The sequence below is a fragment of the Pangasianodon hypophthalmus genome, chromosome 4 (assembly GCF_027358585.1).
Source record: "Pangasianodon hypophthalmus isolate fPanHyp1 chromosome 4, fPanHyp1.pri, whole genome shotgun sequence".
NCBI classification, from domain to species: Eukaryota; Metazoa; Chordata; class Actinopteri; order Siluriformes; family Pangasiidae; genus Pangasianodon; species Pangasianodon hypophthalmus.
The window spans coordinates 20,927,961-20,954,451 of record NC_069713.1 but is presented as its reverse complement, the minus strand read 5'-3'; the positions used below and the strand labels follow the sequence as shown (position 1 = coordinate 20,954,451).

Below are 26,491 nucleotides of genomic sequence, written 5' to 3'. Positions count from 1 at the left end.
AAACAATGACTGAAATATTTTCCTGAGAAAAAAAAAAGCTTTTTGCCTAAACTTCACCACCACAACCTAAACTTGCTAAATGCACATTACTGAATGCTTTAAACATATTTAGCAATCAGCTTGCCTTAGATTCGATTTAACCGCCTCATCAAATAAACAAGATCTACTGAAGCACATTTATACTCTCCAGGTCCTCAGGACCTGTGACTGATTCCATCCTAGGAGTCGCAGGAAGATGATCAGACCTCGTTTAAATAAATGTAACCTTCTCACTCCTGGACTCCAGAACAGCAGGACTGAAGTACAGGAATTCAAATCACACTATCAAACTCAAGTTATACAGAACTCTGCAGTAGTGATTCACTTCCAATCCCTTTATTTTCATGATACGAATAAGCTGCAGCTTGAGACAAATAAAATTTCAGTTGCACGTATCATGTACGTAAGATGTAGTGATGTGTTTAATACATTGGACAGTGTGTGTGAATGAAGCAGACTTCCCAGTGTGGTCAAGATTAAAGACTCTGCATGCTGCTAACGAGAGAAATGTGACAGTTTTACTGGACAGGCTCCCATGGCTGCGGTATTTACAACACACACACACACACACACACACACACGTACGCCTGCACACACACGCACACACACATACGCACATACGCGTGCACATGCGCACACTCAATGATGGTACTCATATACGATTTCCCACTAACAAGTAACACACACACAGTCACGCACACAGTCACGCACACAGTCACGCACACAGTCACGCACACAGTCACGCACACAGTCACGCACACTGTGATGGTGCTCATATACAATTTCCCTCAAAAAATAACACACAACTGGTAATCATATTCCATAATTTCCATGTAATGAGGGTAAAAAATAACAACACACCAGTATTCAACGTTTAAACTGGTACATTAGTGTCCTTCGTTTGAGCAATTCTCCACAAAAGGTCAGCCAAAGTCATTTCCAAACTAGGGAGGACTTCACCACATTTTTAAAACCAAGCTCTCTGATGTGTTATTTGCTGAAGCACTGAGAGCGTTGTGGAGAAATATTAAAGCAAGCTGCAGAGAACACTGACGTAAACGAGATACATAAACAACAGTCCACAGAACGTCTGCTATGAAACCACGCTACACTGATGGCCAAGGCTTATTGTAACAAATCAACCACACATTAAAAGGAAGAAGCCCCCCAGGAGGGCCGGCCACATTTGTGGTCCAAACTCTCCACTTGGCCCAGTTTTGAGGGTTTAAGTTTCACATTAAGTCCATCGTGCATTTCTTTGTGGCTTGTAACCCTCTGCTGAAAGGCCCCTCACAAAGCTCTGCACTCACGCTGGAGCAGGAGGAGGAGGAACATGCTTTTAACGGGGGGGGGGGGGGGATGAAAGTTCAGTGCAATACTATTAACTTAATTCCTGCTGGAGAACAGCCCAAGAGGAACTCTAAAGATGCCATTAAAGTTAATCTCAATTAATTTGTTTACATTCTTTTCTGATGAGCCCTCTGTGAAACAAAATAGGGTCTCTTGCAGAAAATGCAGTACAGAATACTCTAAGCCCAACTGAGAGAGTAACTGTCTAAAAGAAGCTTAATTCCTACAGCTCCAAAATCCTCAGGACAAAGCCACAGGGTAAACCATAATTAAACACATGCTAACGGAGGAAATGATTCTCACTGAAAGAAGGATCACTTACTCCGCCTTTACTAAAGCGTGTGCAGTACCAACCACACGGGTGTCGAACACTTTTCACTCTACATGGCACTCAACTGAATGCATTCCTGTTTACCAAGCTGCTTGACACGGCTTCTATAAATTGACACAACAAGCTGTGTAAAGCAGCATTTTAAGAACTAAAACTGGAGAAGAGCCACGAGAGACAGAAATATCTCAAATATTGCATAGTCCTTTGTGGTGGATTAACTCCCAAATGTACAAACACATTTAGTTTGGATTAGGTTTGTGTGATAGAATGACTGAATCATCTCTACACAAGATTACAGTGCCATTTAGATTATACTCAGATTATAATATATTTCCAGACCTTCCAACTTTTATGCATTTTGTGTAATTTTGTGCAAGAGCTCCACAATTTAACATTGGAGTAGACTAGTATGAATAAGCACTCAAAAATGCACCAAAACTGAAGTCTTTTTCTCCCCAAATAAAAAGGGAGATGAGCCAATCGACATGAATCTGGAATCTGCGCAGGTGTTTTGAACTCTCAGATATTAACCGACACCACCCTCAGCCTCAGCCTCACCCTCACCCTCGAACCCCCAGCCCTGCCCCACCTCCCCCAGCCCCACATTTTCTCAGGACTTGTGGGGCATCCTTGCTTTCTGCAAAGGTACATGGCATGGAGTTCATTAATAGGAAATAAAATCCATCAGTGAATGTATGACTGGTGTTTAACATGAGACAAGTTTAGGTGATATCAGTTAACTATACTTATTAACTATAAATATTAGCTCTGAAATATTTCAGCAGAAAATAGCTAAAAACTGAGCTTACCATTCTTGGCGTAAAGTGAAAAAAAGGAAGAAATTTTTGACCTAAAAGGATTACACAGGCCTACAACAAAGTGTCAAACTGATCACTTTAACAATAATGTTAATGGTGATGATAATGAGAAAGTGATTAAATATGCATTTTTTGGTTGTTTTTTTTTTTTTCAGTGTTCAGACATGTTCAGACATGGTCACTTTGAGCAGCAGCAACAACCGTGACAAATCGGCCATGCGGACATCAGACAACGATTTTTTAAAAGGATTCATTAGAAAATATACTGTTATGCTTTGTTTACTGTTCACTGCAAATTACTGCAGAATCACCTAAAAATTCACCTTCAAGCTAAGTTTTTCAAGCTAAGCTAACTGCTAGCAAGCAGTTCCCAACTTAAACCTGAAATGGTGGAAAAGCTTGTTTTCCTGTTCTGGACAATGAAGTCATTTATTGCAACTTTTTTTAAAATACAGAATTTCGAGCAGAGAAAAAAAAATCAATATTGCACAAGCCTAGTTTGGATGGTTATTCCTCCTGAGGGGACCACTGAAGGTTCTACACAGAACCCAACAACAAATGAAGGGGTTCTATTTGAACAAAAAAAATGACAGGGTTCTACAAATCCTATCCAAAGAGCCTTTGAGGGAGTTTTTTTAAGAGCTTATGGCCCCACTCACAGCTCCATAAAGCTAAAATCTTACTACTATTCAGAGGGATTTCACCAGTCATCTAAAAACAAACTTCTAGTAAACCACCTCTTTGTGTGGAAGGAAAGAGCACAACGAAGAATACTGTACTCTTTTAAAGGCTGAATTCCCAAAACAACAATAAACTTGAGCTTTCATGGCCTCTGGTTGTGGCTTACGATTCACACTAAATCCAAAAGATTTGAATGAGTTAGGAGAGAAAAAAAGAAATTGATAGTGACACTACTGAGAGCAACACATGGTGCAGAATTTTGCTCAAAGCAAGCAGGGTGGTAAAGACACTTTTACCCCTTGCAGAGCCGGAGGGACCGCAAAGCAGTTCTTTGAAGTATCTTTACTATCTTTCTCTTTGTTATCCCCCCTTCCTTTTTCTCTTTCCACCTCTTTGCATTTTACTGCCTGTTTGTCTGTCTAGGAGCCTCGCTGACATCAAACGCATGGTCAGAGCACCAGACTGTAAATCACTGAGCCTTTCTCGAGACCGACGGCCCCCAATCTAGACACTAGTAAAAGCACGGCCAGAGCAGCCCCACACCCCTCCACCACTATAACCAACACCATCACTCATGTGGAAACACTGGCAAATCTTTAAGTACTAACATCATCTGGTTGAGAAGAGAAGCTAAGGCAAAGGAGAACTCAAGCTGCTACGACTCTCACCGAGATCCTTCCTAGCTGTCACCCAAGCTTGAGTAACGGCTTTGCAGTGGCTGAACTATAAAATGCTACATTACTTTTTTACAGCTAATGAAAAAACAACTTCCATCAAAACAAGCATGCCCAGTGGCCTCATGTGAGCCGCCAAAATGAAGTCCCAATCCAGTGGAGATCTAAACAAACTGAATCTATTTGCTGAAGAATTGTTGCACTTCATTTCTTTGGTTGTGGGTTCTTCAAACCACCATGCTTTTACTAGCAATTCTGTTACTGTAGTTTTATACCGTTCTATCTGGGTTAAGAATGAATGGGAGATAGAACCTTAGTCATGATATCTGTTTTAAGCCTTCCATTTTCTTCTGATTCTACTTCAAGGTTTGAAACTCCACAATTTTTCTCTTGAACGGTTATAGATCACTCAACCCTACAGTTGGTTCATAACATATGATGCATCTGAGGCGAAGTTGCAACTTGTAATCCCTCACCTACAACCAGTAAAAGCCACCAAAAATCCCTCAACTTGAAATTTCAACTCATCAACCTGGGGTAGACTTCTCAACCACCAGTTCCTTCCCCGTTTTACAGAGTGACATCAAATCAACATGGCTGCACACACCGTGACCAGTGTAAAGCACACTTTCTCTATTTAGAAATTAGTTTATAGCTGTATTGGCTATAGATAAGTTAATATACAGATGCAGTACTCAGTCAAATCTACAACACTGACCTTAATCATCACTCTTTTGAAAACATAAACATTAATCACTAACGTCAGGTGGCTGGCTTGTTGCTAACGTTACTCGCTACTGTCCGCTATACTGCAGTTTCAGTTCAAATCGTTTCTTGAATGTTTGAAGTTCACTACAGTAGAACAGTACCAATAGCCACTGAGACCTGTAACTGTAAAAGTGCAGTTAATGTAGCTTTTTATGAGCTTTTTTATGAGGTAACCATGTTTTTTTCCCCACTTTGCACGCAGAACTTGCCAAGGTGGGAAATTGATCAAGTGACAATAACTTGAACATAGTCGAATTTATCTAATATTTGTTGTTTCGGCACTTAGTACCAGATAAATAGTACCAGATAACATACAGTTTCAGCTGAGCCCTTTTACTGACTGCTGATTACAGACGATATGCCTTGACTCTCTCCACTAAGCCAGGTACTACAATGGCTTGTTTTGATTAACGGATTAATTTGATGAATTGTAATCCACTATAGTACTATGGGAATGTCCTGTTTTGCTCATTTCTCCATAAATCTTGGGCGCTCATAAAGTGCACCCATTAATAACAGGCAAGAACAAACTTCACAGTTACTGCCCAACATTTTTCCAGTAAAACGGTCCTTTCCCTGCCAATTTTGCAAGTAACAGTTCTAATCCAAAATAACATGGTGGTGGCGGCTCACTTCACACCAGCTGACAACAGGCAAGCTAGAGAAACTGTGAACAAAAGGTTCAATAGCCGTCACACTGCACAGACGACCAGAACCATGCAGCTGTGCTGGGGCTTTACGAGCTTCGCCTCAACTGTGGTGCCATAAATCTGAAATTGCTCTAAAACTGATGACTGGGCTGGTGCAGGGCCTTTGTCCCATTCACATCCCAGCCACCAAAGAGCCCCTATATTGGAACGTCATAAACAGATTTAAGGGTACGTTTAAACCCTGCACCCTCCAAAATCAACCTCTAATCACCATCCATCTGAGGATCTGACAGAGCAGTCAGGCCAACGACTGAGGTGCTTAACACAGAATAAATTTAAAGAGCAGGGTAAGAAACCTGTAGTGTAAAGGGAGAAAGGGTTTCTTGCATCAGGACCCAGCAATTAACATACAGCAAAGGGGTAAAGTCCATTAATTTCCAGGAAGTGAACAGAAAAATGGAAATTACAATAAGCTACAATAAGTAGTGTTGACACCTTTTTACTTTAAACTCTTGAATATTTCACAAATTGCTTAATAATTTAGGGAGATCTACTGTAAAGTTTGTTGCAGAGATCCATGGTTTTTAAGGGGAAAAATCACAATTATGATTACAAACCCACTTCACAGTAGCTTGACATTTTATCAGTAATTTTTTTGTTTTGTTATATATCTGGTCATTCAGCACCAGGTTTGTGTGTCATCAACCTATCTGTGCTGGAAAGAAATGATAGAAGATACCACATATCTATTTGAAATACTGGGATTTTTACTGACATTTAAACCTAGGTATCAAAAATAGGCATAAACCTCTGATGGTTAATTGACAGAGTAAATACAATATATATCATTTTAAGTCCTAATTTCCATATTCCACATTTCCAATATCCAATAGTCCATATTTGAAGTCCTAAATTATTTCTTTGCTAATAACTATTTATTAGTATCAATTAAATTTAATTGCAGTATAACTTTGACAATTTAACCAACACTAGGGAATAAAATCCTCGTCTTTCTGAGAAATTGGCCCCCCACAGCTGTCAGACACTTACAGAGTTAAGTTGCTACATGCATAGAAATGGAGTCAGGATTCCAGACTCACAGACACGGCAATATGTGGACAGAAACACCTGGCATTTGTTAATCGTCATAAACACAGACGTGTCTTTCTTCCTTTCACTCGTTTTTAAGGAGCGGGATTAAAGAACCTTAGCTATTCATTGCACCCTTCCTCCGTGCTCCTTAGGTGCCATAAAACCATAAATCTCATCTCACCACTTGCTTTAAAGCTAATAAACCAGGCTTCCCTTAGAGAGCCTCTTTCTTAAACAAAGTGAGAGGATATGGCGGTTGTGTGGCAGCTCCAGTGGATCACTAATCCCATTTCCTTCACTGGAGAAATACTGAGATGCTATAGTGTTTCCGGGTCAGTGTAGAGGTTGAAAGTATTGCACTAAAACAATGTCAACTAGACATTTATTAGAACCAAAGTCAAGCTCTTTGTAGAGAGATATGTAACTGCTGAATAAACATAAAGGTTTGTCGTAGGGAGTAAAACGTGATTGTTGATTTGCTGCCACAAATGCAGTGAGATCAGCTATTGTCCTCGCCAATTAATTGAAGACTACTATTTGTACACACAAATGAATGAAATCAGTACTTTGCCTGTTAATCTGAAGGCACTCATCAAGCCCTGCTCTGTACCACATTCCCTTTAAGCCTCTAGCATAGTTCTACTTGATGCACCATCCTTCAAGGACGTCATGCGTTAAGACTCTTTTCTGTCCTGGCACTCAGGTAGTAGCACAAACTTCTGAACTGCTGAGTCACTATGGATATCTGCCAAATGCTGAAAATAGGCATGAGACAGAATTTCATTGTCTGAGATATCGTAATACAAAATACTGGTGAGACAAATTTGCTGCTCATATCGTGTATCGTGATATTTCTGTTTAATACTCATTATAAGCTCTACCTCCTTTTACACACTAAGCCTCAGCACCAGAGGTAGTAGCATACAGAGCACCAAGTCTGCAAGTGGGAACCTAACTGCCTCAAAGCATGCTTAATTAATAGTCCAAAAAGTTAAGCTAATCAGAAGGAAGTGTTATGGCTCGTGTGTCAAACACAAGCCCCACAGCCTCATTTCATTCATCCCATGTGAATTTGGAAAACATAACAGTGAAACAGCCTGCAATGCACTACTTCTCAACTTTTTCACACTATCCAGAATTCACAGCAGATCTGAGGCACAGCCATCTGAAGGTGGTTCTGTAAACCGCTGTATATACGTGCACTCCGTTTTCTATCACGACTGGCTTAACTGAAATGCGGCTGCCTTATCTGAAATGCGGGTTAAAATCAACACCTGTGCACTGCACTTGATGTAAAATCACACTCGCATGTAAAAATGATTCAGAAGCACGTCGGATGTTGTGCTACATTGGAGTAACCAGAAATTAATTTCAGTGGGATGAGGAAATATGCAAAATCAAACCATGAGTGTTTTCCTCATCTGTACAATTAAACTGGTAAGTGTTCTTTAATCATTTAAGGCACGATCTACCATCAAACAATCTTTAGGTTTTAATAACATTGCCATTAAATACCTTTATGACAGTTCCACTGAAAAATATTAAAATAACATGTAGTAATAGTAAGGGAAAATTACACCTTATATTATAAATCCTGATCTACTTTTCTTTTGCAGTAAACTCAGGCAACTTCACCTGATCTCACCTCCATATCTCTGTGCTTATAGTGTGGCTATCTGGCTACTAGCATTTAAACAGAAACAGGAAAAATGCATCATTCTAACTGGCTAATCCTGTTCCTCATCACAGAGCTGTTATCCAATAAAATGTGATTAAACAAAGGAATGCATTTATTTAAAAAAAAAAAAAACAAAAAACAAAACTTCTATTATAACCAGTATAATAAATAGTATTATCTATGAGTGCATACACGTTAATAGTTTCTGTTAGCGGTTATTTTTCTTAGAAACATCCTAGTCTAATTTCAGAACCTGTAGATTATTGGTGTTAGTCAATAGAATATGTTAAACATGAAAAAAAAATTATAGACTTTGATTATGGCCTTTCAGGGTCTCACAAAAATGCTGATGTGGCCTGGGCACAATTTGAGTTTGAAATCCCTGTATCAGGATTTGTCTGGTATCGTGGCTTTAGTGCATCCTCTCATGCCTAGCTGTCAATGTTTTATTCAGGAGTCTAATTAAAAACTACACTATATGGCCAAAAATATGTGGACACCTGACCATCACACCTATATGTGGTTCTTCCCCAAACTGTTGCCACAATGTTAGAAGCACACACTTGCTGGTGTGAAAGAACTCAAGTGGCCTGCACAGAGCCTTGCGCCAGGCATTTTTTCACCCAACATCAGTGCCCTACCTCACTAAGGCGCTTGTGCCTGAATGGGAATTACATTCCAGAAATCTACTGGAAAGCCTTCTCAGAAGAGTGGAGGCTGTTGCAGCAGCGGGGGGTGGGGGGACCTTGGAATGCGATGTTCAACACATCCACATAATTTTGGTCATACTGTGTAACAGCACAAATGTTATGCAAAAATTGCTGTCTCAGTGGTCCATCTTCATTAGGAGTGTATTGGATGTTAGTACTTAAAGTGAAGTGAATTGAAGTGACGTGTGGCCAAGTATGGCGACCCATACTCGGAACTTGTGCTCTGCATTTAACCCATCCCAGTGCACACACACACAGTAGTGAACACACCCGGAGCAGCCTTTTTTGCTGCGGCACCCGGGGAGCAGTTGGGGGTTCGGTGCCTCGCTCAAGGGTCTCACCTCAGTCGTGGTATTGAGGGTGGAAGAGAGCGCTCTTCCCCCCACCTACAATCCCTGCCGGACCCGAGAATCGAACTCACAACCTTCGGGTTACAAGTCCAACTCTCTAACCACTAGGCCACGACTGCCCCAGTGTTGAAAGAACTTTGGTCTGAAAGATTCAACTGAACCCCAAGACAACAACAACTGAACAAAGCAAGAAGGAATTGGAAGCCTCAGTTAACAAACTATGTACATCCACCATTGCCCATGTGCAAGGAAGAAGCCCCTACACCAAAATGAGCATAAAAAAGCCAGACTGAAACAGGTGATCACCAGGACAAACACCTCACTTTTTGGAAGAGTACTCTCTGGTCAAATGAAACCAAAAAAATTTACTGTTTGGCCATAATGATCTGTGCAGTGTATGGAGAAAAAAGTTGAGGCTCTTAATATGAACAACATCCCATCTGTGAAGCATGGAGGTGGCAGCATCATGCTGTGGAGGTGTTTTGCTGGAAAACGGACTACTGCATTTCAGAAAATAGATGGCATCATGAGGAATAAAGATTATCTAGACATACTGAAGCAACACCCTAAGACAGAAAGCAAGCAAGACATTAGCTAGAAAGTAAAAACCTGGTTCCAAATGAGATCAGGACAACGACCCTAAGCATACCTCTAAAGTTGTAACAAAATGGTTTAAAGACAACAAAGTAACAGAGTGACCATCACAAAGCCCCTGAAAATCTGTGGACTAAACTGAAAAGCATTTCTCACAAAGGCTCACAAACCTAAACTGTGAAACCTAGCTGTGAAAAACTGAATTTGGATGACTTGTATGTAAACATTTGGGCTCAACTGTACCAATGTCGCCTTTTTCCATGGAGCAACATGGACGCATTATGTGTTGTCATGGAATGGCAGTATTTATCCTAACATTATGATATGTGGTGACAGAATGTTGACACCATAATCATGTTTCCATATAAATGTCAGGCGAATGTAATTCATCCCCTTTAGAAAACACAAGGTCCATTATAAAAGAGCCCATTAATATCATCAAATGAATCTGCCACTGTGTTTTACTGGAATCATATTTTAATAGCTATTCTCAGTCAAAAGCTTTAAACAGGTGAAGTTAGGCTTAACACTACATGTACACACATTTCTTTCTTAGTACATTAGAAAGCCTACATGACGGCCAACACAAATAATCAAAGACAGTGAAGAATACATTGCTATCAAGCACGTTTAGGGCTGAGCACAACTATATCCACTATTTCCCATCATATACAAGAGTCTCAAATGAAAACCTTAATTTTTTATTTTGCATTGTTTATTGCAAATAGGTGTCAGAAAAGTGTATCTGGTTTAAGGTGGCAGTAGAAAGGGCTATTGAGAACCATGGACCAGTAGTACAATTTTTACTTTTCTAACTACTAATTTAATGTAGTGTTTCTCTAATTTATGCCCGACTTTTAAGGTTTTCATTTGCCTCCCCCTCGTAAAAACACACACCATGTCGAGTGACAAGGACACAAGCAATGTGAGAGAAGTGAATGCTGCTTGTTAAAGCACAACCACAGGATAATCTGAGTAATTTAATATTTTCTTTTGGTGGAATAGTATTCAAAGTACTAATAGTATTAAAAGTTCTAATTCAAATATTAACAATTATTATTACTAACTGAATTAAAAAAAACTGACAAATTATAGCTTAAATATCTGAATTTTCCTACTGTGGTTTAGTTTCAGTGCCAGCATGGTGGTAACTGATGAGTCAAAATTTGTATTCCAGACACCACCTTTCTGACATCTTCCAGCACTGATTCCCTGAACCCCACCCAGGCCTCAGTGTGTGAACACCCAGCGACTTTATTAGCCCTCCTCACTGACCAAACCTGTGTTACTGGAATTCTCCCATTGCCCGTCATGACCTGTTAGTTTGATGATTACACAACTCCCGCATGCTGTTCTGGGAGAACTGTCTGTAAACAGGGCGTCCTACAGATCAAGTATCAGAACCTACTGGTGCTGCTCGACCGACACACACACACACACACACACACACACACACACACACACACACACACACACACACACACTCGTTTCTGACCTTTACCCTAATTCTAAAAAAGAAATCTGTAATTAACTGCTTTCAAAATTCCAAACCACATCTAAGAAATCGTTACTCAAAATGTGCAGATATGCTTAGTAGACAATGCTGCGGGCTCACTAGAAGATGACTCACGACAACAGGGTTAGAAACATAAATATAGCAAGTCAGTGAAAGAAATAACAAAACATCAGAAAAAACAAGCAGAAGCACCACAGGGTACTTACGTCGTATTTAGCAGAAATGTTGTCATCCATATCAGAGTCATTTGGGTCCACCACATCCTGAAAAGGAGGCAATGTGGACACCTTCCTTCTCTCTGACAGCTCATTATCCCTTAACTTGGCATGCCGGACCTGCGATTTGTCCTTTAGAGCCTTTTTATCCGAGTGGTGAGGCTGGACCAAGCTAGAACCGGATTGAAGCTTCTGCGATGACTCTGAAAAACTTCCTTTCCGTTTTTTGGTAATGTGGGCTTCATCGTCCATTGAGGGCCTTCGTTTATTTTGGCCCAAGCTCGAGAAGCTAACCTCAGTTGCCCGGTGTTCCTTAGATATGGCCTTGGGCTCTTTGAAACCCATCTTAGGGATGGGCTGCTCATCACGCAGCGGCTGGTTCTCTTTGGGTTTCTTCAAGGAGTCTTTGGAGACTTTGCCCGAGTCCCTGCTGAAGTCTCTGAAGGCACTTTTGGACTCTTTTGAGTCTTTGGAAGGCTTGTCCTTGTGCTCCTTGGATGGCTTGTGGAGCTTGAGTGAGCTGCTGCTGATGCTGTTGTTGGTGGTGGTGATGGTGAGGGCACTACTGCTTTTAGACCCGTCCTGCAGACAAAGCAGGCCAGTCAGTTAAAGCAAACTCATTAAATTACAGTATAAAAATTGCAGTCTGTGAGGGAATATCTTCTAAAAAGTACACATATAGTGAGTCAATGCTTATTCAGCAGAACTCAAAAAAACTTCTGTATCCCTCCAAACTGTGAATTTACATACCGTCTAATTTTGGAGTAAATGGAAAGAAAGCAAGCTACAGGAGCAGGGGAAGGTGAAACCCTCAGTTGTAACCTGGACATGGAGGCTTTAAGGCACTTCCTCCCCTAATGACTGGGTTGTTCTGTCCCAAGGTCAGGCCTGGTAGCCCCTGTCAATATTTCACTCGTGTAGTAAAGCCATTAGGCAGTCTAGACAGAGGAGGTGTTATGACCTGCCTGAACTACCTCTAAAGCTTTTTATTTTCCCTATCTGTTGTTGACCCTTGGACCTCTGAAGACAAAGAGGCTTCTTCATGGCGAGCCAAAGAATACAATTCGACCTGACAGAAAGCTTCAAGTGTTCATTTATATACATTTTACAAGGCTGGAGCGACACCAAATAGTGGATTTCAAATTAAACAAACGAGCCTTGCCTCTTATTATTTAAGTAAATCAACTGTAACAGTATTCAGCAGATTTAGCTTAGACCTAAAAGGGTGTTATTACCTGAGAAATATACAGTATTGAAAAACACTAAGATATAAAATGCTACCAGCAGCAACCTGAAATATGGATGCAATTTTTGCAACTTTTCAGTTTTTCTGAACTTTAAAAGGAGCAATGTGTGCACACATTGGTGTGTATATGTGTGTGTGTATTATATATATATATATATGTATATATATATATATATATATATATATATATATATATATATATATATATATATATATATATAAAATATTTTATATATATATAAAATCTTTCACAAGTACAGCCAAATCTCATCTGAATGATCTTAATCAAATCAAACATAGCCATCACTAGAACTTCCATGACCACAACACCAAATTAGCTAGAGAACATGGTGTAGACACTAGTATGTGGACCAGCTTTTGCCTATTTCCTAAGGAGGCTGATGTAGTTGTGCAGCAGCCAGGCTACCAGTGACCCTTGATCTGTCAGTAATCCATCACGTGCGAGGGCCTGTTTAGATTGGGAAGCGTTTCCATGTGCGGTAGGGACTCCCCTAACCTCTGCATGTGTGCAGCGCTTCAAGCTGGATCACAGTAAGTGATACGACACTGGAGACTAAAAATAAAACCTAACTGAAGAAATATGTAGGTGCATAGTCCTGCACGATTTACTAGCGTAATGGATAATGTGCTTCACTCAATACATAGAAAAAAGTGTTTTAACTTCTAAGCTCCCTGTGCAACACTGCTGGAAACTAATAACTGGAGTGGAGCTTTACATAAAAAGGCCTGAACAGTTTCTTAAATGGTTCTTTCAGACAGATTGGAAAAAAGAGAAAAACTGAAAATGTCTGAGGTGTATAAGTATTTCACAGTTAATTCAAAACCCCTCCTGTAACGGGACACCCTGCTGCTTAGTTTACGTCATCATAATGTAAGCACTTGCCTTTTTCCCAGCCAAGAAATACCTGACTCAAGCCAATGTTTAACGTCTCACAAAATCTCAGCTAAATGCCCTGAACATATTTGAACTTGCCAAATATGGAAGATTAAGAAGAGCTCTTTGAAAAGCTGGGAATTCTTTTGGTGGTAAACAAGCTTTTTTTTTTTTTTTTTTTTTTTAGTGAGTCACGGCTCTTTCGGTTTAGTTTGCAAGCTGTAAGGGGCTAAACCTGGATATTTATACTAACCTTTGCTCCTGAAAAGGACTTGTTCTTTTTGCCATCAGAGAAGTTCAGTGTCAGTGAGCTGCTGGGTAAAGTGGGCAGCTTAAGGTGCTGACCGAACAGAGACGTGGAGCCTTCCTGCATGACCATCACCTGAGGATAACAAGAAACCCACTCAGATCACAAGAATTCTGTGAGGAACTCTCTGATGAATGAAGCTATGCTGAAAATGAACAACTGACAAACTTGGTTTTGTGGTTTTTGATGAATTTGCAACATGGTTTCTCACATTCTGCAAACATTTCATATGTAACGATTATTAATTACACTGTTAATTAAAAAAACCCAAACAAACAGATCCTTACTTTAGAGTCTTCTGAACTTCTTTTGTGAGGATCTCGTTGCTATCAAAATAGAAAGCAAACAATTGGATAGAAAGTGAGTGAGGAAAAAAAAAACAACCTTGACAAAAGACACTGTACTTTATTTTATGATGTAAGGACAAAATCCATCAGGTAAATTGAAAACAACCTTTCAGTCCCTGCCAAGTTAGATTGATACTGGACATCCTAACAGGTCTTTTTAATTAAACAACTTCCAGTATAACCGCTCGCTGTCAATCAACAGCGTCGATTCATGCTATACTCTGTCTATAAACCAACTAGTACAAAGGGAAATGAAGTCACATCCACAGCCACAGTCTGATTCCTGGAACAAAACTAGAATCAAGAAAACACAACGTACAAGCGCATACCAATGTGATCATTTCCTTAGATAATGACATTTTTAAAAGAATGACTCATGCTTTGTGTGTTCCTATCATCAACTTAGTTTTGAAGTAAAAAAAAATTAAATAAACACACCAAACATATACAAAAAAAAAGAAAGAAAAAAAAAAAAAAAGAATGTGGTGTCCTCTGGCATGGGACCAAGAACAGTCTGTGTGTCCTGTCGTGATGGATGGTTCAGGTTGGAACTGGCCCACTTTAATTCATCCTGCAGAAGTTACTGGTCTTGGCTGATGAGAACTGTAATTCCATTAAGACTAACTCACTGACAGTGGGTTTTATTGTGGAGCTCTGCACAGGCAAACAACTTAATGGAACAGCACTACACCCTCACCTTGCTGTGGGTTTGTGTGCATGTGTGCATGTGTGTGTGCGCGTGCGTGTGTGCATGTGTGTGTGCGCGCCCACAGCTCTCCCTGAAGACACCACCCACATAAACACAGACATACCATAAAGCTGGGACAGAGCCCTGATTCGGAAACCTTAAAATGATAAATAGCCGTTCTGTGATATCACCCACATCACCCATATGTGCTGTTGAAACAAAACGTAATCTAGAGGGCAAATGCTCATTCTACACATGAAATGTAAACTAAAATAGCTCAAAACTGATAAAAACAGAATAGTAAGTGAGGATTTACTTCCAGCATGTTCAAGGACGAAATTTCAACTGTTATATTGAGTGATGGTATTGACTACATCCTAAAAATTATTGACCAGTAACATAAACCACTCAGGTTCATTCCAGTAAAAATAATCCAACTTCAATGATCATTTATACCGTAGTGGATTAGGTAGAATATATATATTACCTTTATTGTTTATTGTAAGTTAATGAATGACCAGCATAATGTGTATTCCTGAGCCTTATTCCTTATCTCAGTTCTATTCAGCAGACAGTTTCAGTTTTCATCCCATGAAATTCAGTGGCAGGAGCAAATGAATATGCTATGCACGCGTGTACATTACCCCTCCGGCCTTTAGCAGCTTCCTGCGGAACTCCTCTGTCGGGTTGTTGAAGGTGAGTTTCTCACAGCGCAGGTGATTGACAGGGGGATGACCCTCCAAATGCAGGAACAGATCGTAGTCGAAGCGCACTTTTTTCGGCTCCTCCTGGTGAACAGGAAAGCGTGCACTCAAATTTAGCACATTCATGCAACACGAGAGGATTGTGAACTCTAAGGAAAGGGAATTTTATACGTACCTTATTTCGGAAGTACACTTCAATAGGCAGGATAAAGCCAGCGTATCCAGACTCTTCCACTTTATATGGTGGATCCTTGCACACTGTCACAGATGGCAAAAAAAAAAAAAAATTTTAAAAATTAAATGATCATTTAAGGCTTCTTCATTTGTCCTGGTCATCATTTCACCGTTTAGCACAAGGTCAATGCACTTATTAGGCTCAGGCGTCATTACTTTGGACTGAAAACTGAGAAAACTACTTCTATTTGTATGAAGTGTTTGTAATAAGATCCCTGAATTGGCTTTTTCAATGCATTTTGAATATGTGTATGTGTGTGTGTTTGTGTGCGTGTGTGTGGGTGTGTGTTTGAAAGATCTAAAAGAAATGCAAATTTCTGTCTATTTCATCAGGCTCCTGCTGTGTGAGAACAATGAATAAATTGTATACATTTCCACATGCACAATAGCAATTATAGTTTAGCATGTTCTGACAAAATTTGTGTGATACTGGAAATGTGAAAGTGCACAGTTGTGACAAACTAATACACAACAACTTTTAGGATTGTTTCTTTTGATTGAAAGTGCAAAAAAATATTATAAAATTTAAACCAAACCTTTAAACAGCCAGCTTTGCAGAATAGGATTAACTGTTTAAGCAAATTTGGGAAATATTTTTGGTACTAAAGCTGAACATATTAAACACTTTAAGGATGGTAAAAGTAAGCACACTTACTGAGTTATTAGTTTGCTTGCTAGGCTGATTCAGAGCAAAACTTTTGGCAAGTTTTGTATTTGGCCTGATCCATTTTGACAGTTCATAAATTTAAGAGGACCAGAAAAACAATAAAACCTTTGCTAAGGGGCATATGGGAAGGAACAGGGATGGAAACGTAATCAAAAAGTCTTTGGAAACTCATTGGAAACTTTCTGCAATTGGGTCAAATCAGGGTTAACTTGTGATCTCGGTGCAACTGAACTGCACCTGAATGCTGAGTACTACTGTGGAGTTCACAACTGCCCAAAGGTACCGTACTGAGAGGGCAAATACACCACAGTTCGAATAGCCTGAATACTGCATATATGAACATGCCCTGCTTAAATGACTACTATTGCATGATATGATTGAATAGTCATCTTCACTTGAAATCAAATTTTCAAAGCAGAGTTAAACATGGAAATCATTAGTAGAACCACAGTGCAATGTCAAACAATCCACCACATATAGTGCTTTGCCAAAGAGCATTTTGTGAATGGTCTATACATACAAATAAATAAATTTAATTTTTGTAATATTTATATTGAATAATTTACAATAAATCAAAATCTCAGCTCTGGCACCACATCTGTGCACTGTATCAGAGTGCAGTTAACCCAAGAACCAGAACAGTCCAATGTGTATTATTTATTTGCCCTGACATGAGGTTAATAATGAGAGAATGTCTGCCACATCTCGCAGTTGTACTGTAATTGTACAGGGGATTTAATGGGACCAACCTAAAAATTGTCATTTCATGCTGCTTTTGACCTGCATGGAGTCAAATCTAGTCATATATTTCAATTTAAAATTTATTACTGATTCACTCAGTCGTAAATATTTTGGCAAGTTCCGAGTAGTACTGGAGTAGGGGACTATATTCTTGGATTACATTCTGTCTCACTTCTAAGTGGTTTTAAATTATTTTTAAAAAATTGTTAAAAAAAAAAAAGAAAAAAAAAAGAAAAAAATTAAAGCAAACACAAACAAGAAGAATCCAACATCTGACTCAATTACAACCCTGCTTCATTATACATATGTACATGTCCAGTTATACGCACGCGCACACACATGCACGCACACACACGCACACGCACGCACGCACACGCACGCACACGCACACATGAAAATGTGTTCTGGTCCCAATTATATATTTGAGAAGACAGACCCACGAGACACTTGTTTGTCTTGCTCTTGGTGTCCCACAGGGACTTACAGCGGTACCAGCAATTAGTCACCGCGCTCTGTGCGCACTGCGATTCGAGGACATCTGGAGATAAATTATCTTCAAAGAGAAACTGTCTTTCTACAAGCCCACCAAATTTCTCCCTAATGACAAACAGTACAAAAGGGTGATTCCTTAGTAAGAACAAACCTCCTCTAACAGTAGCATATGTAAATTTCCAGTGTGTCAAAAAATCTTATATCATGGGGTTAGGGGCTTATGCTATTACTGATGTTTGTTTCTCAAACATATTACGTGTGACAAGGTCTAATTCTTGTGTTGCACAACAACGCAAAGCAGAATAAAAACTACTTCAGCTCCAGACAGCAACGATCCTAGTCACAGCACATAGCAACATGATTCTCAATCAAAACAAAAACTAATGAAATGGGTATCTGTTTAAGGCACTTATATAATACATGCTAACATTTCTATTACAAAAAAAGGGGGCAAATTAGGAGAGGTAAGTACCTCACCCCTGAAGCCATTGACCGGGCCTAAGCCCCAGAAATACTCACTCTCAAGTTACACTGCAACCAAGACTTGAACTCAACAAGACGAGACACGACTCTCCTGACCAGACAGCTCATGACCCCAATGCTGAGGTCATGGCGCCCCAACACCGCACTGCTGCACAAATATTATGGGTTGCAATTAATTGCATGACTGGGTCAGGTTCAATTATAAGCTGCTAAATGGGCCTATTCACTCCACTCTGTTTGTTTTCTCTGTTAAAGCCACCAGTGTGTATAGGAGATGAGCCATGAAGTGGAATTATATAATTTCTTACCTTTTTTTTTTGGATTTATCTTTACCGTTTACGAGAAGAGCTCATAAACCTGCATATTACGATTTTCCTGTTAACTTAATGAAGTGATGGTTAGCTTATTTCTGCTGAGAGTTCAAAATTTTGGAAAAGTTAACTGAGAAAGTACAATTTCCAATGTGAATAATGATTTGCACTGGGGCTGGTACAGTGGCTTAGTGGTTCGCACGTTTGCCTCGCACGTTTGCCTCGCACCTCTGGGGCTACAGGTTCAAATCCCGCCTTCACCCTTGTGTGCGTGGAGCTTGCATATTCTCCCTGTGCTTCGGGGGTTCCCTTCAGGTACTCTGGTTTCCTCCCCAAGTCCAAAGACATGCACTGTAGATTGACTGGCGCTTCCTAATTGTCCGTGGTTTGTGAATGTGTGTGCGACTGTGACGGGTTGGCACCCCATCCAGGGTGTGCCCCGCCTTGTTCCCCGAGTTCCCTAGGATAGGCTCCTGACTCGCCCATGACACTGTGTAGAATAAGCAGTATGGAAAATGGATGGATTGATGGTCATTCTATTTTGATATTTTTACCATTTAAGCTGTTTTAGCTTTTTTCCTTTATCATATTACTAATTATAAAACATAATAAACTCAACAGGAGAAACATTATTTTCCATAAACATGATATATAATGTGTAAAAAGTATGAGATCTAAGAAAGTGTAAAAAGCTTAAGATGTACGTGATCTAAGAAGGAAACTGACTAGAAGAGAATCAAACATCTACACTGGAAAATGATCAGATTATTATTGTGGCTGTGGAACTTCTGCTTAAGTTGAAAAGGTCACTTTACATTTGGAAATGGGAGTCTGGACAAGCAAAGTGTACAATACACTCATTGACCTGGAACAGGAAATTGGCCAGCAACTACACCAAGCCAGAGTGGAGGGTGCTTTGCTTTTTTTTCCTTAATGGAAAGAGCCAAAAAGAACCCCTGCCTTCTCTTACGCTCTCTCGAACACACACACACATACACACAGAGCCAGGATGCCAATCACAACACAATGCCAGTCAGAAAGCATTTGCCCTTTCTTCAAGACTGGGTCGTAATGAGGCAAAGCCGGAAAATCCTGAGACAAAACCGCAGGGGAAAAAAAAGACCTGATCCAGTTGACATTTGGATCATTGCATGACTAAACTGTTAAAGTACACTATTAGATTCTATAAGCATTTCTGTCCTCAGTCAAGAGTGGTTAATACACACAAAAACCCAACAATGTTTCAGATTACACTTCTTACTAAATGGCCAGGCTTAGTAACAATCTGGTCTATGGGAAGTGAATTCGACTCGCCATTTAGAGTCTGATTACCATCTTATAGCTGAAGCAAAGACTCAACAATGAGATATATGTCAGTAAAACACACACACACACACACACACACACACACAGTGTAAACAATCCTTCAGTACAGTGGACCACCTGCATTCAGGTCAACTAGAGCTGAAATCTATTACATGCATGCCATAAACCCCCTTTTATACACAGATCACAGCAAAGCAAACCAACTACAGAAAATGTATACCTCTCATTCATCTTCCAGCATTTTCCCAAATTAGTTAAGAATTCTTAAAGGAGCAACTGAATTGGTAATTATTGTGGGTAAATCATATTTATAGACTATATAATGCTGCACAGTGATATGGAACTGGTTAGGTACAATGAGGAATGAGGACTCAACCCATCCCCTAATCACATTGCTAATGTCTCTAGGTCACCTGCTGTTTCAGTGAGGAAGTTCCCTCACTCTCCAAGCTAGCAATATTCATGTTAGCAATGGAAAGGATACACATTTTATGCACTAAAATGCAATCTCTACAGACTTATGTACACATTTTCACTGCGAGGCGCACTTCCCAGTTTTTTGAGAACCCAAAACAAACACAAACTTTGACTTTCAAAGGATTAAAAGGAAATATTTCTTAAGTTCCCTCATTGAAATACATTATTCTAGCTAGATATCAGGTAGGACCATGTCTAGCTATTAGTATTGTGCCTACGGTCCTACTTTTTAGTTAGTTAGCTATAAATTTATCTAGATGTAAACTGACTCCAATAGGCAAACTTGTGCTTCATTGTCATAAGATTTGTTACTAACTGTAGCTTTCATTTAGGCATGATTATCTCCTTTAAGGTCCAAAAATTATAATGTTTTTTATTCATCTGTGTGGATTCAGTTACTATGTGGCTGCTAGAATACACATCTGTGGCTCAGTTAATGGTGTGTGTAAGTTTTGCATGTTAATTTGCATATGCATAAGGTGGTTGACCAATAGCAAACATACATCCTGTTCATATTTAAATCACATATTCAACTGCTGGATAGGTTGTTTTTCCAAATTACCTATATAGGCTCAGGGTAACTCCACTTTCATGTATCTCTACCAATTTTCAAGTCAAACCTACACCCACGGCTTGAGAACTTGGTGAACTGTGTGGTGGAAGTTAGCAAGAACTTAAGAAGCTTAACTAGCTGAGGTGGCCAGTCTTCAGAAAGAAGGCGCTGGTGCATGGCTAGAATATAAAGAAACCTTGAGCTGTGATGGCCTGAAATAATAAACCATTAGTGAAATCACAAAAAAAAAATCCATAATTGGTCCCAGGCTTGAGAACTATAATGATGGCTGACAAACATCGGGAAGGATCCCACCTTTTTTCCCCCCAGCCGTAATGGTGACCAGTGCTGCCTTTCCGTGGTCTGAGTGGAAAGCCTCGCCTCATTATACATTCCACATTAAGGCACTAATTCTAATGCACTTTAAATTATTTAGGAGCAATTTTCTGAAGAGAGGTTAGTGTTTGTAGAATAATTTGGATCCCGGAAAATTTTCATCAACACATACAGAAGTTCTTCTGGACAGAAGAGCCAAGGCTCAGTTTTCAACATAGCAGCTGAAAACAGTTACAGGGCTACCAGGTAGGACATTAAGAAAACACACTAAAAGGGTTTAAGGTTTAAAAGAAAGAAAGACAAATCTTCACAAAATAATCACGTTGTGATGCTACTCAAACTATCAAGACTCAGGTGTGCTCTTTCTGTTGACACTGCAACATCAGCCACATCTCATGAAACTTTAATGTGGCTAGTAAATCTGAGGCCATGTTCACACTGATGCGGATTTAAAAACACACATTATTTTGCTTTCTATTCATAATGGAACTTTTTTTTTTTTGGGAAAATGCTTCCATGTTGATTTTTTAGTGCTGCTGTATGGAAGGAATCAAACAAAGATATACGAAATCACCAGTCTGTTGTTCTGTGACAGTACTCTGATTTGTCATGTGATCCAGCTCCATCATATGCAAAATACAGGGCTAGAAAATTGAACTCCTGTGAGTGCTGATTTGGTCACTCTTTTACAACTGAACAAAGCTATGTACAATACAGCAGAACTCCTGCGTGCAAGTCATCCTTTGTGTTCACTGCAGTATCACCAACCTCTGCGCTCTCAGTGCTTACACCAACTGCATAAAGAGCCTTTGTTCTGCTTAACTTGTCTGTCTTTGCTGGGGAGCATCACACTTAAACCGCCTAAATTGCCTTAACTTCTTGGTTCAGACAAATATACCATGATACTTGAATACATTTCTACAATATGTATCGTATTATATATGACTGTGAACAAAGCAAGCAAAACAGTAGCGTTGCAGAAAAAAAGAAAATCTGAATTCTATGATAAAATATTTATTTTTCTAGACATTAAATATAGAATTTAACAATCTTAATGATTCAGTAGAAATTGTTATTTTAAAAACCATACAGTAGTGATACTTGTGATAGCTCAGAAAAGTGGATTGGGACATAATTTATCAGGATATCAATATTATATCAATGCCCAGCCCTAGTAAGCACAATTTCTGTATATTCAGCAGCACAGGTGTTTTAGTATGGTCATCTTTTTAAAAAAAATCTATTACAAAAAAACAAAACAAAACAGTATTTTCAAATGTACTCATATGAGTGTGGTCATGGCCTTAGAGAGATGCCTGTGCTTTAGACAACAGCAGTCTGGAAGGTATTCTCCCAAACAGACCAAAAATCCAGACAGCTATCTTTACAAATACTTTTCAGGCCATTATTTTTAGTCAGATAGTCACACTACATTGGTTAGAGTAAACTAAAGAGAACAAAAGCACTGCTCTTTAAGCTTTAGGTTTACGTAGATCCCACTGAGATGCAAGGCTCTTAAGACAGCTGATCAGTGCTCTGATAAAGTTGCTACCTGTCACGTACAACAATCTGTCTGGATGGGAACTTGCTCCATTTGGTTACTATAGGGAGGGTGTGGGGTTCATATGGCCAGTCCATCCATATAGGCAAACTATGCAGTTGTTTGAGCACGAGTGGCTGAATGTAGCAGAATTATATTGCCTTTGTGTTATGTCATTTTACTTAGCTCTACAAGGAATGCGCCATCAATCAGAACACTCTCAGTGGACTACTGTAGCCAGTTGGTGCCAGTAAGAGAATGATCGAACTGGTACATTGAAATGCAAGCAGTTTTAAATGTGCTGAATATATGGTTTGTGTGCAAAAACGATGCATGTCTTTTCCCTTCTGGAGCTAAAAGAGGTTGGCTAGCTACAAACATGACTTCAGTATTTGCATTGCACTGTGTAGTCATTGGAGTGACTACGCAGAAGATTATTTGGCATCATATTAATATATTTTTCCCATGCATCAACAGGTTTGCAGAAAACTGCCAGGATTGGTGTAAATGGACGGAATACTATATATAGCACCTTTGGGACAAGACTTGGTATAAACTGTTTGATACCAAGGCGGGTCACATTGTAAGTGAACTGACACATGGTTTCCTCACCCTCCTCCTCTGGACAGAAAAATATACAGAAGCAGACCCTCCTTGTTAAGAAAATAGTTATTCTGGGTAAACTTAAGTCATTATTGGTAAATCCAGGAAGAAGGGTTTCTCAGTGAGAATTTAAAATCGTAAACGAATCTTAAATGATAGATTTCCTTCTGTATAGAGATCTATTTTTTTTTTAATATAAAATTTTTTTTTTTTTTTCCTCATAATTTTGTTAAATACTTATTTATTTATTTGATTGATTTATTTTTTTAGTATTGGAATTGTATCTACCCATTTTTTGCATTTATACCAGCACTAATATTGTGACAAATAACGTGACAAAGAATTTTCAGTACTTTTGTAATTTTTATGTTTTAATCATTTTTACAACAATATGTGCACTTAAAGATATTTGTATCAATATTTTATGGTGGAAATTGTAAGACTACTTACAGAAGGATGTGAACAAACACACACCAAATAAAAATAAAATAAATAAATAAATAAATAAATAGGTTTGCAGGTCTCAAATGTGTTACCCACTTTATAGTCTGGGTAAGTGTTCAACGTGTAAGCAAACTAGCGGCAGTATAAACGTTTTGTGTGTGGCAGTATTGGATTTTGTGTTATTACCTATTGGTTGCGACGTTGCACAGTCCTGTTTGACGTAGACCTGAAAAAAAGCCATGTGCTGGTACTGGAGGGAAGGTTAAGCTGCAATTCTCAAAGGGTACGCGCTTTCCATAAAGAGTTGACACCATGGAACCGGGCATATGGGAGCACCAAGTCTGCTCACAGCGGTGTAAACTGACACCTCGTACAGGGGAAACCATGGTAGCTGAAATGAGGCACCTTCTCACCAGGGACACTGTTACCTTTGGTCATGAGGGGTGTATACCTCTGTTTTCCAGAGAACACAAGTACCTGAGAACATTGTCCTCTTTGGTTCCAAAAAACAAAAAAAAACAAAAAAAAATGCCAGCCTATAAATATGTCACTGCTAGTGTAAATGAGCACCTGAATCTCTGCACACTTTATCTACAGCACACTTTATTTTCCCCATCAGCTCTATGGCATTTGTTGCCTTAGTGTTTCCAACCCCAATACTGAAACCGGATAAGACTTCTGCTTCCCAACTGTGCTTCTTCAAAAGTCAGCCTAGGGCGAGAATGTGGACCTGGAGCGCTTCTGGCTTCAGCACTAGTTTTCAAATCCAGCTCAGCAGCACCGAGGCACCGTGGGTCAAAGGAAACATCCGGGGTTGAAATTTAAACAGAACATGATGAGGCTCTTCTCAGCACAGCTCAACAAACAGCGCCGACAGTCAGAGTTCCAACAAGGTGTGTCCTATTTAGGCCAAACTGAGAAACCATTTGTCCTACGTAGTAAGGTTGAGGGACTAGGCTAACAACTTGTCTGGAGCGGGTGATGAGAAAACAGTCACGTGTCAAATCACACCAATATGGACCAGCATGTCTCGAAAACAAGAAACTACACTGTCTGACAAATTGTCAAGCACAAGGGAAACTCTTCAAAATCTGAGAGCAATATGATCAAGATTGCCTACTTGATTGTAATCACATGAACTGCTTGAGAGTTTAAGCTCATGAAACAGTTCCTCTTTCCAACAAAAAATAAATTACTGTATTAAAATGAAACACAGGAACACAAATAAGCAACGAATGCAGCCACTAAACTCAATATAGGTTCACTCTAATCCATAATATATATGCAGTTAAATTTCCCCTCAAAACATATTTCATCCTTTACTACTCATTTTCAATTTTTCTTTAACTTGCTAATACTTTGACAAATTCGTCAAAGTAGCTGTTTGTCTATTGGTCAGCTGAAGTCCTTTGATTCTTGGCTACAATCACTCATGAAACAAATGGTATATCATCCAACAGGACACAGCAATCTGGCCCGAACCCTCAGCAGCTGGTGTTGTAACTAGCTGCTAATGCAGTTATATTACAGAAGCACTATAACCAGAAATAAAATAAGATTAGCTTCTATTTTATGTTTAGCTACTGCCTTGATTGTAGACGCATACATACGCAAACATTCAAGATCTTCACAGCATTCAGTTAGGTAACAAATCAAACAATCCGTTATGTTATTGCTCCAAAGAAACAAAACTGTGTATTTTGGTAGCTAGCTAATGTAATCACTTCACGTTTTAAGCTAGATTTAGTTAGCATCCCATTAGCTAAATGCTATTAGCTAGCATATAATGGTAGAAACGGTGTGTGTTGGTGCTTGTATGTGCTGCAAATATAAACAATAGCCACAGGACTGTAAATTATACAACTTGCTGTTCTTAACAGTGCTTACTTTACTCAAACTTATAAACAAACACATAAATACATAAATACATAAAAGACAGAAAAGAGAAGCAGGATAAGCTAATAAAAAAATCTGTCCTTGACTGAACTCCCTTTCCCACTTTTCTATTAGATTCAAGGCTCAGTAATTGACCATTGACCATTAAGGCCTGGGAGGTAGCACAACGTGAATTCTTCCTTATTTCCAGATGCCCTATAGGCATCAACTGGGAAAGATTTACAAGAACCAAAGCAGGGCACTCACATCCTTTAATTGGCACCATACTAAAGTGATCAGTCCCTGGATAAGATTTCATGATGCTTCTCATTAAAATTCCATTAATGCCAGTCTGTGCCTCTGACTGGTTCATATGATTTAATTTCCGGTGTAGTACTGTTTTCAGCTTATTGCCCTATGACTAGAGGGGATTGGTTTCTGAAATGATACTTTTTTTTTTTTTTTTTTTGCCAAGCTGCACAGTGCTTGTCATCAACCACTCATCAGAGTTGATCTTAAAACCCAGCTCTTTGAGGGGCTCCAGCCTGCTCTCAAAGTCACCTTCCGAAGAGTTTAAGGCACTTAATGTTAAAAAGTTTTCCTTTCAAATTATTAAAAGTTGGACTGAATCCATTTTGTACAAATTTTATGCAAGACCATGAAGAATCCTTGCCGAGAGGAAAGGAAGTGAGGAAATGCCACTATTAACCACTTACTAGCCTAATGATATCAACAAACCCAGTTACCTAAAATGGA

General features: G+C 39.3%; 1 protein-coding gene across 3 annotated transcripts in view; it reads right to left on the bottom strand.

Annotated features, from left to right (window-relative positions):
* The window catches only part of mllt3 (MLLT3 super elongation complex subunit), a 52,213-nt gene that overhangs the window by 9,143 nt on the left and 16,579 nt on the right, over nt 1-26,491 (bottom strand). For all 3 annotated transcript variants that reach the window (XM_034303346.2, XM_026935811.3, XM_026935810.3), the window contains exons 3-7: nt 15,829-15,911; nt 15,594-15,737; nt 14,202-14,240; nt 13,861-13,989; nt 11,458-12,048 (exon numbers count right to left, since the gene is read on the bottom strand). In XM_034303346.2, the coding sequence (XP_034159237.1) occupies nt 11,458-12,048; nt 13,861-13,989; nt 14,202-14,240; nt 15,594-15,737; nt 15,829-15,911 (986 nt within the window). The remainder of the gene's footprint in view (nt 1-11,457; nt 12,049-13,860; nt 13,990-14,201; nt 14,241-15,593; nt 15,738-15,828; nt 15,912-26,491) is intronic.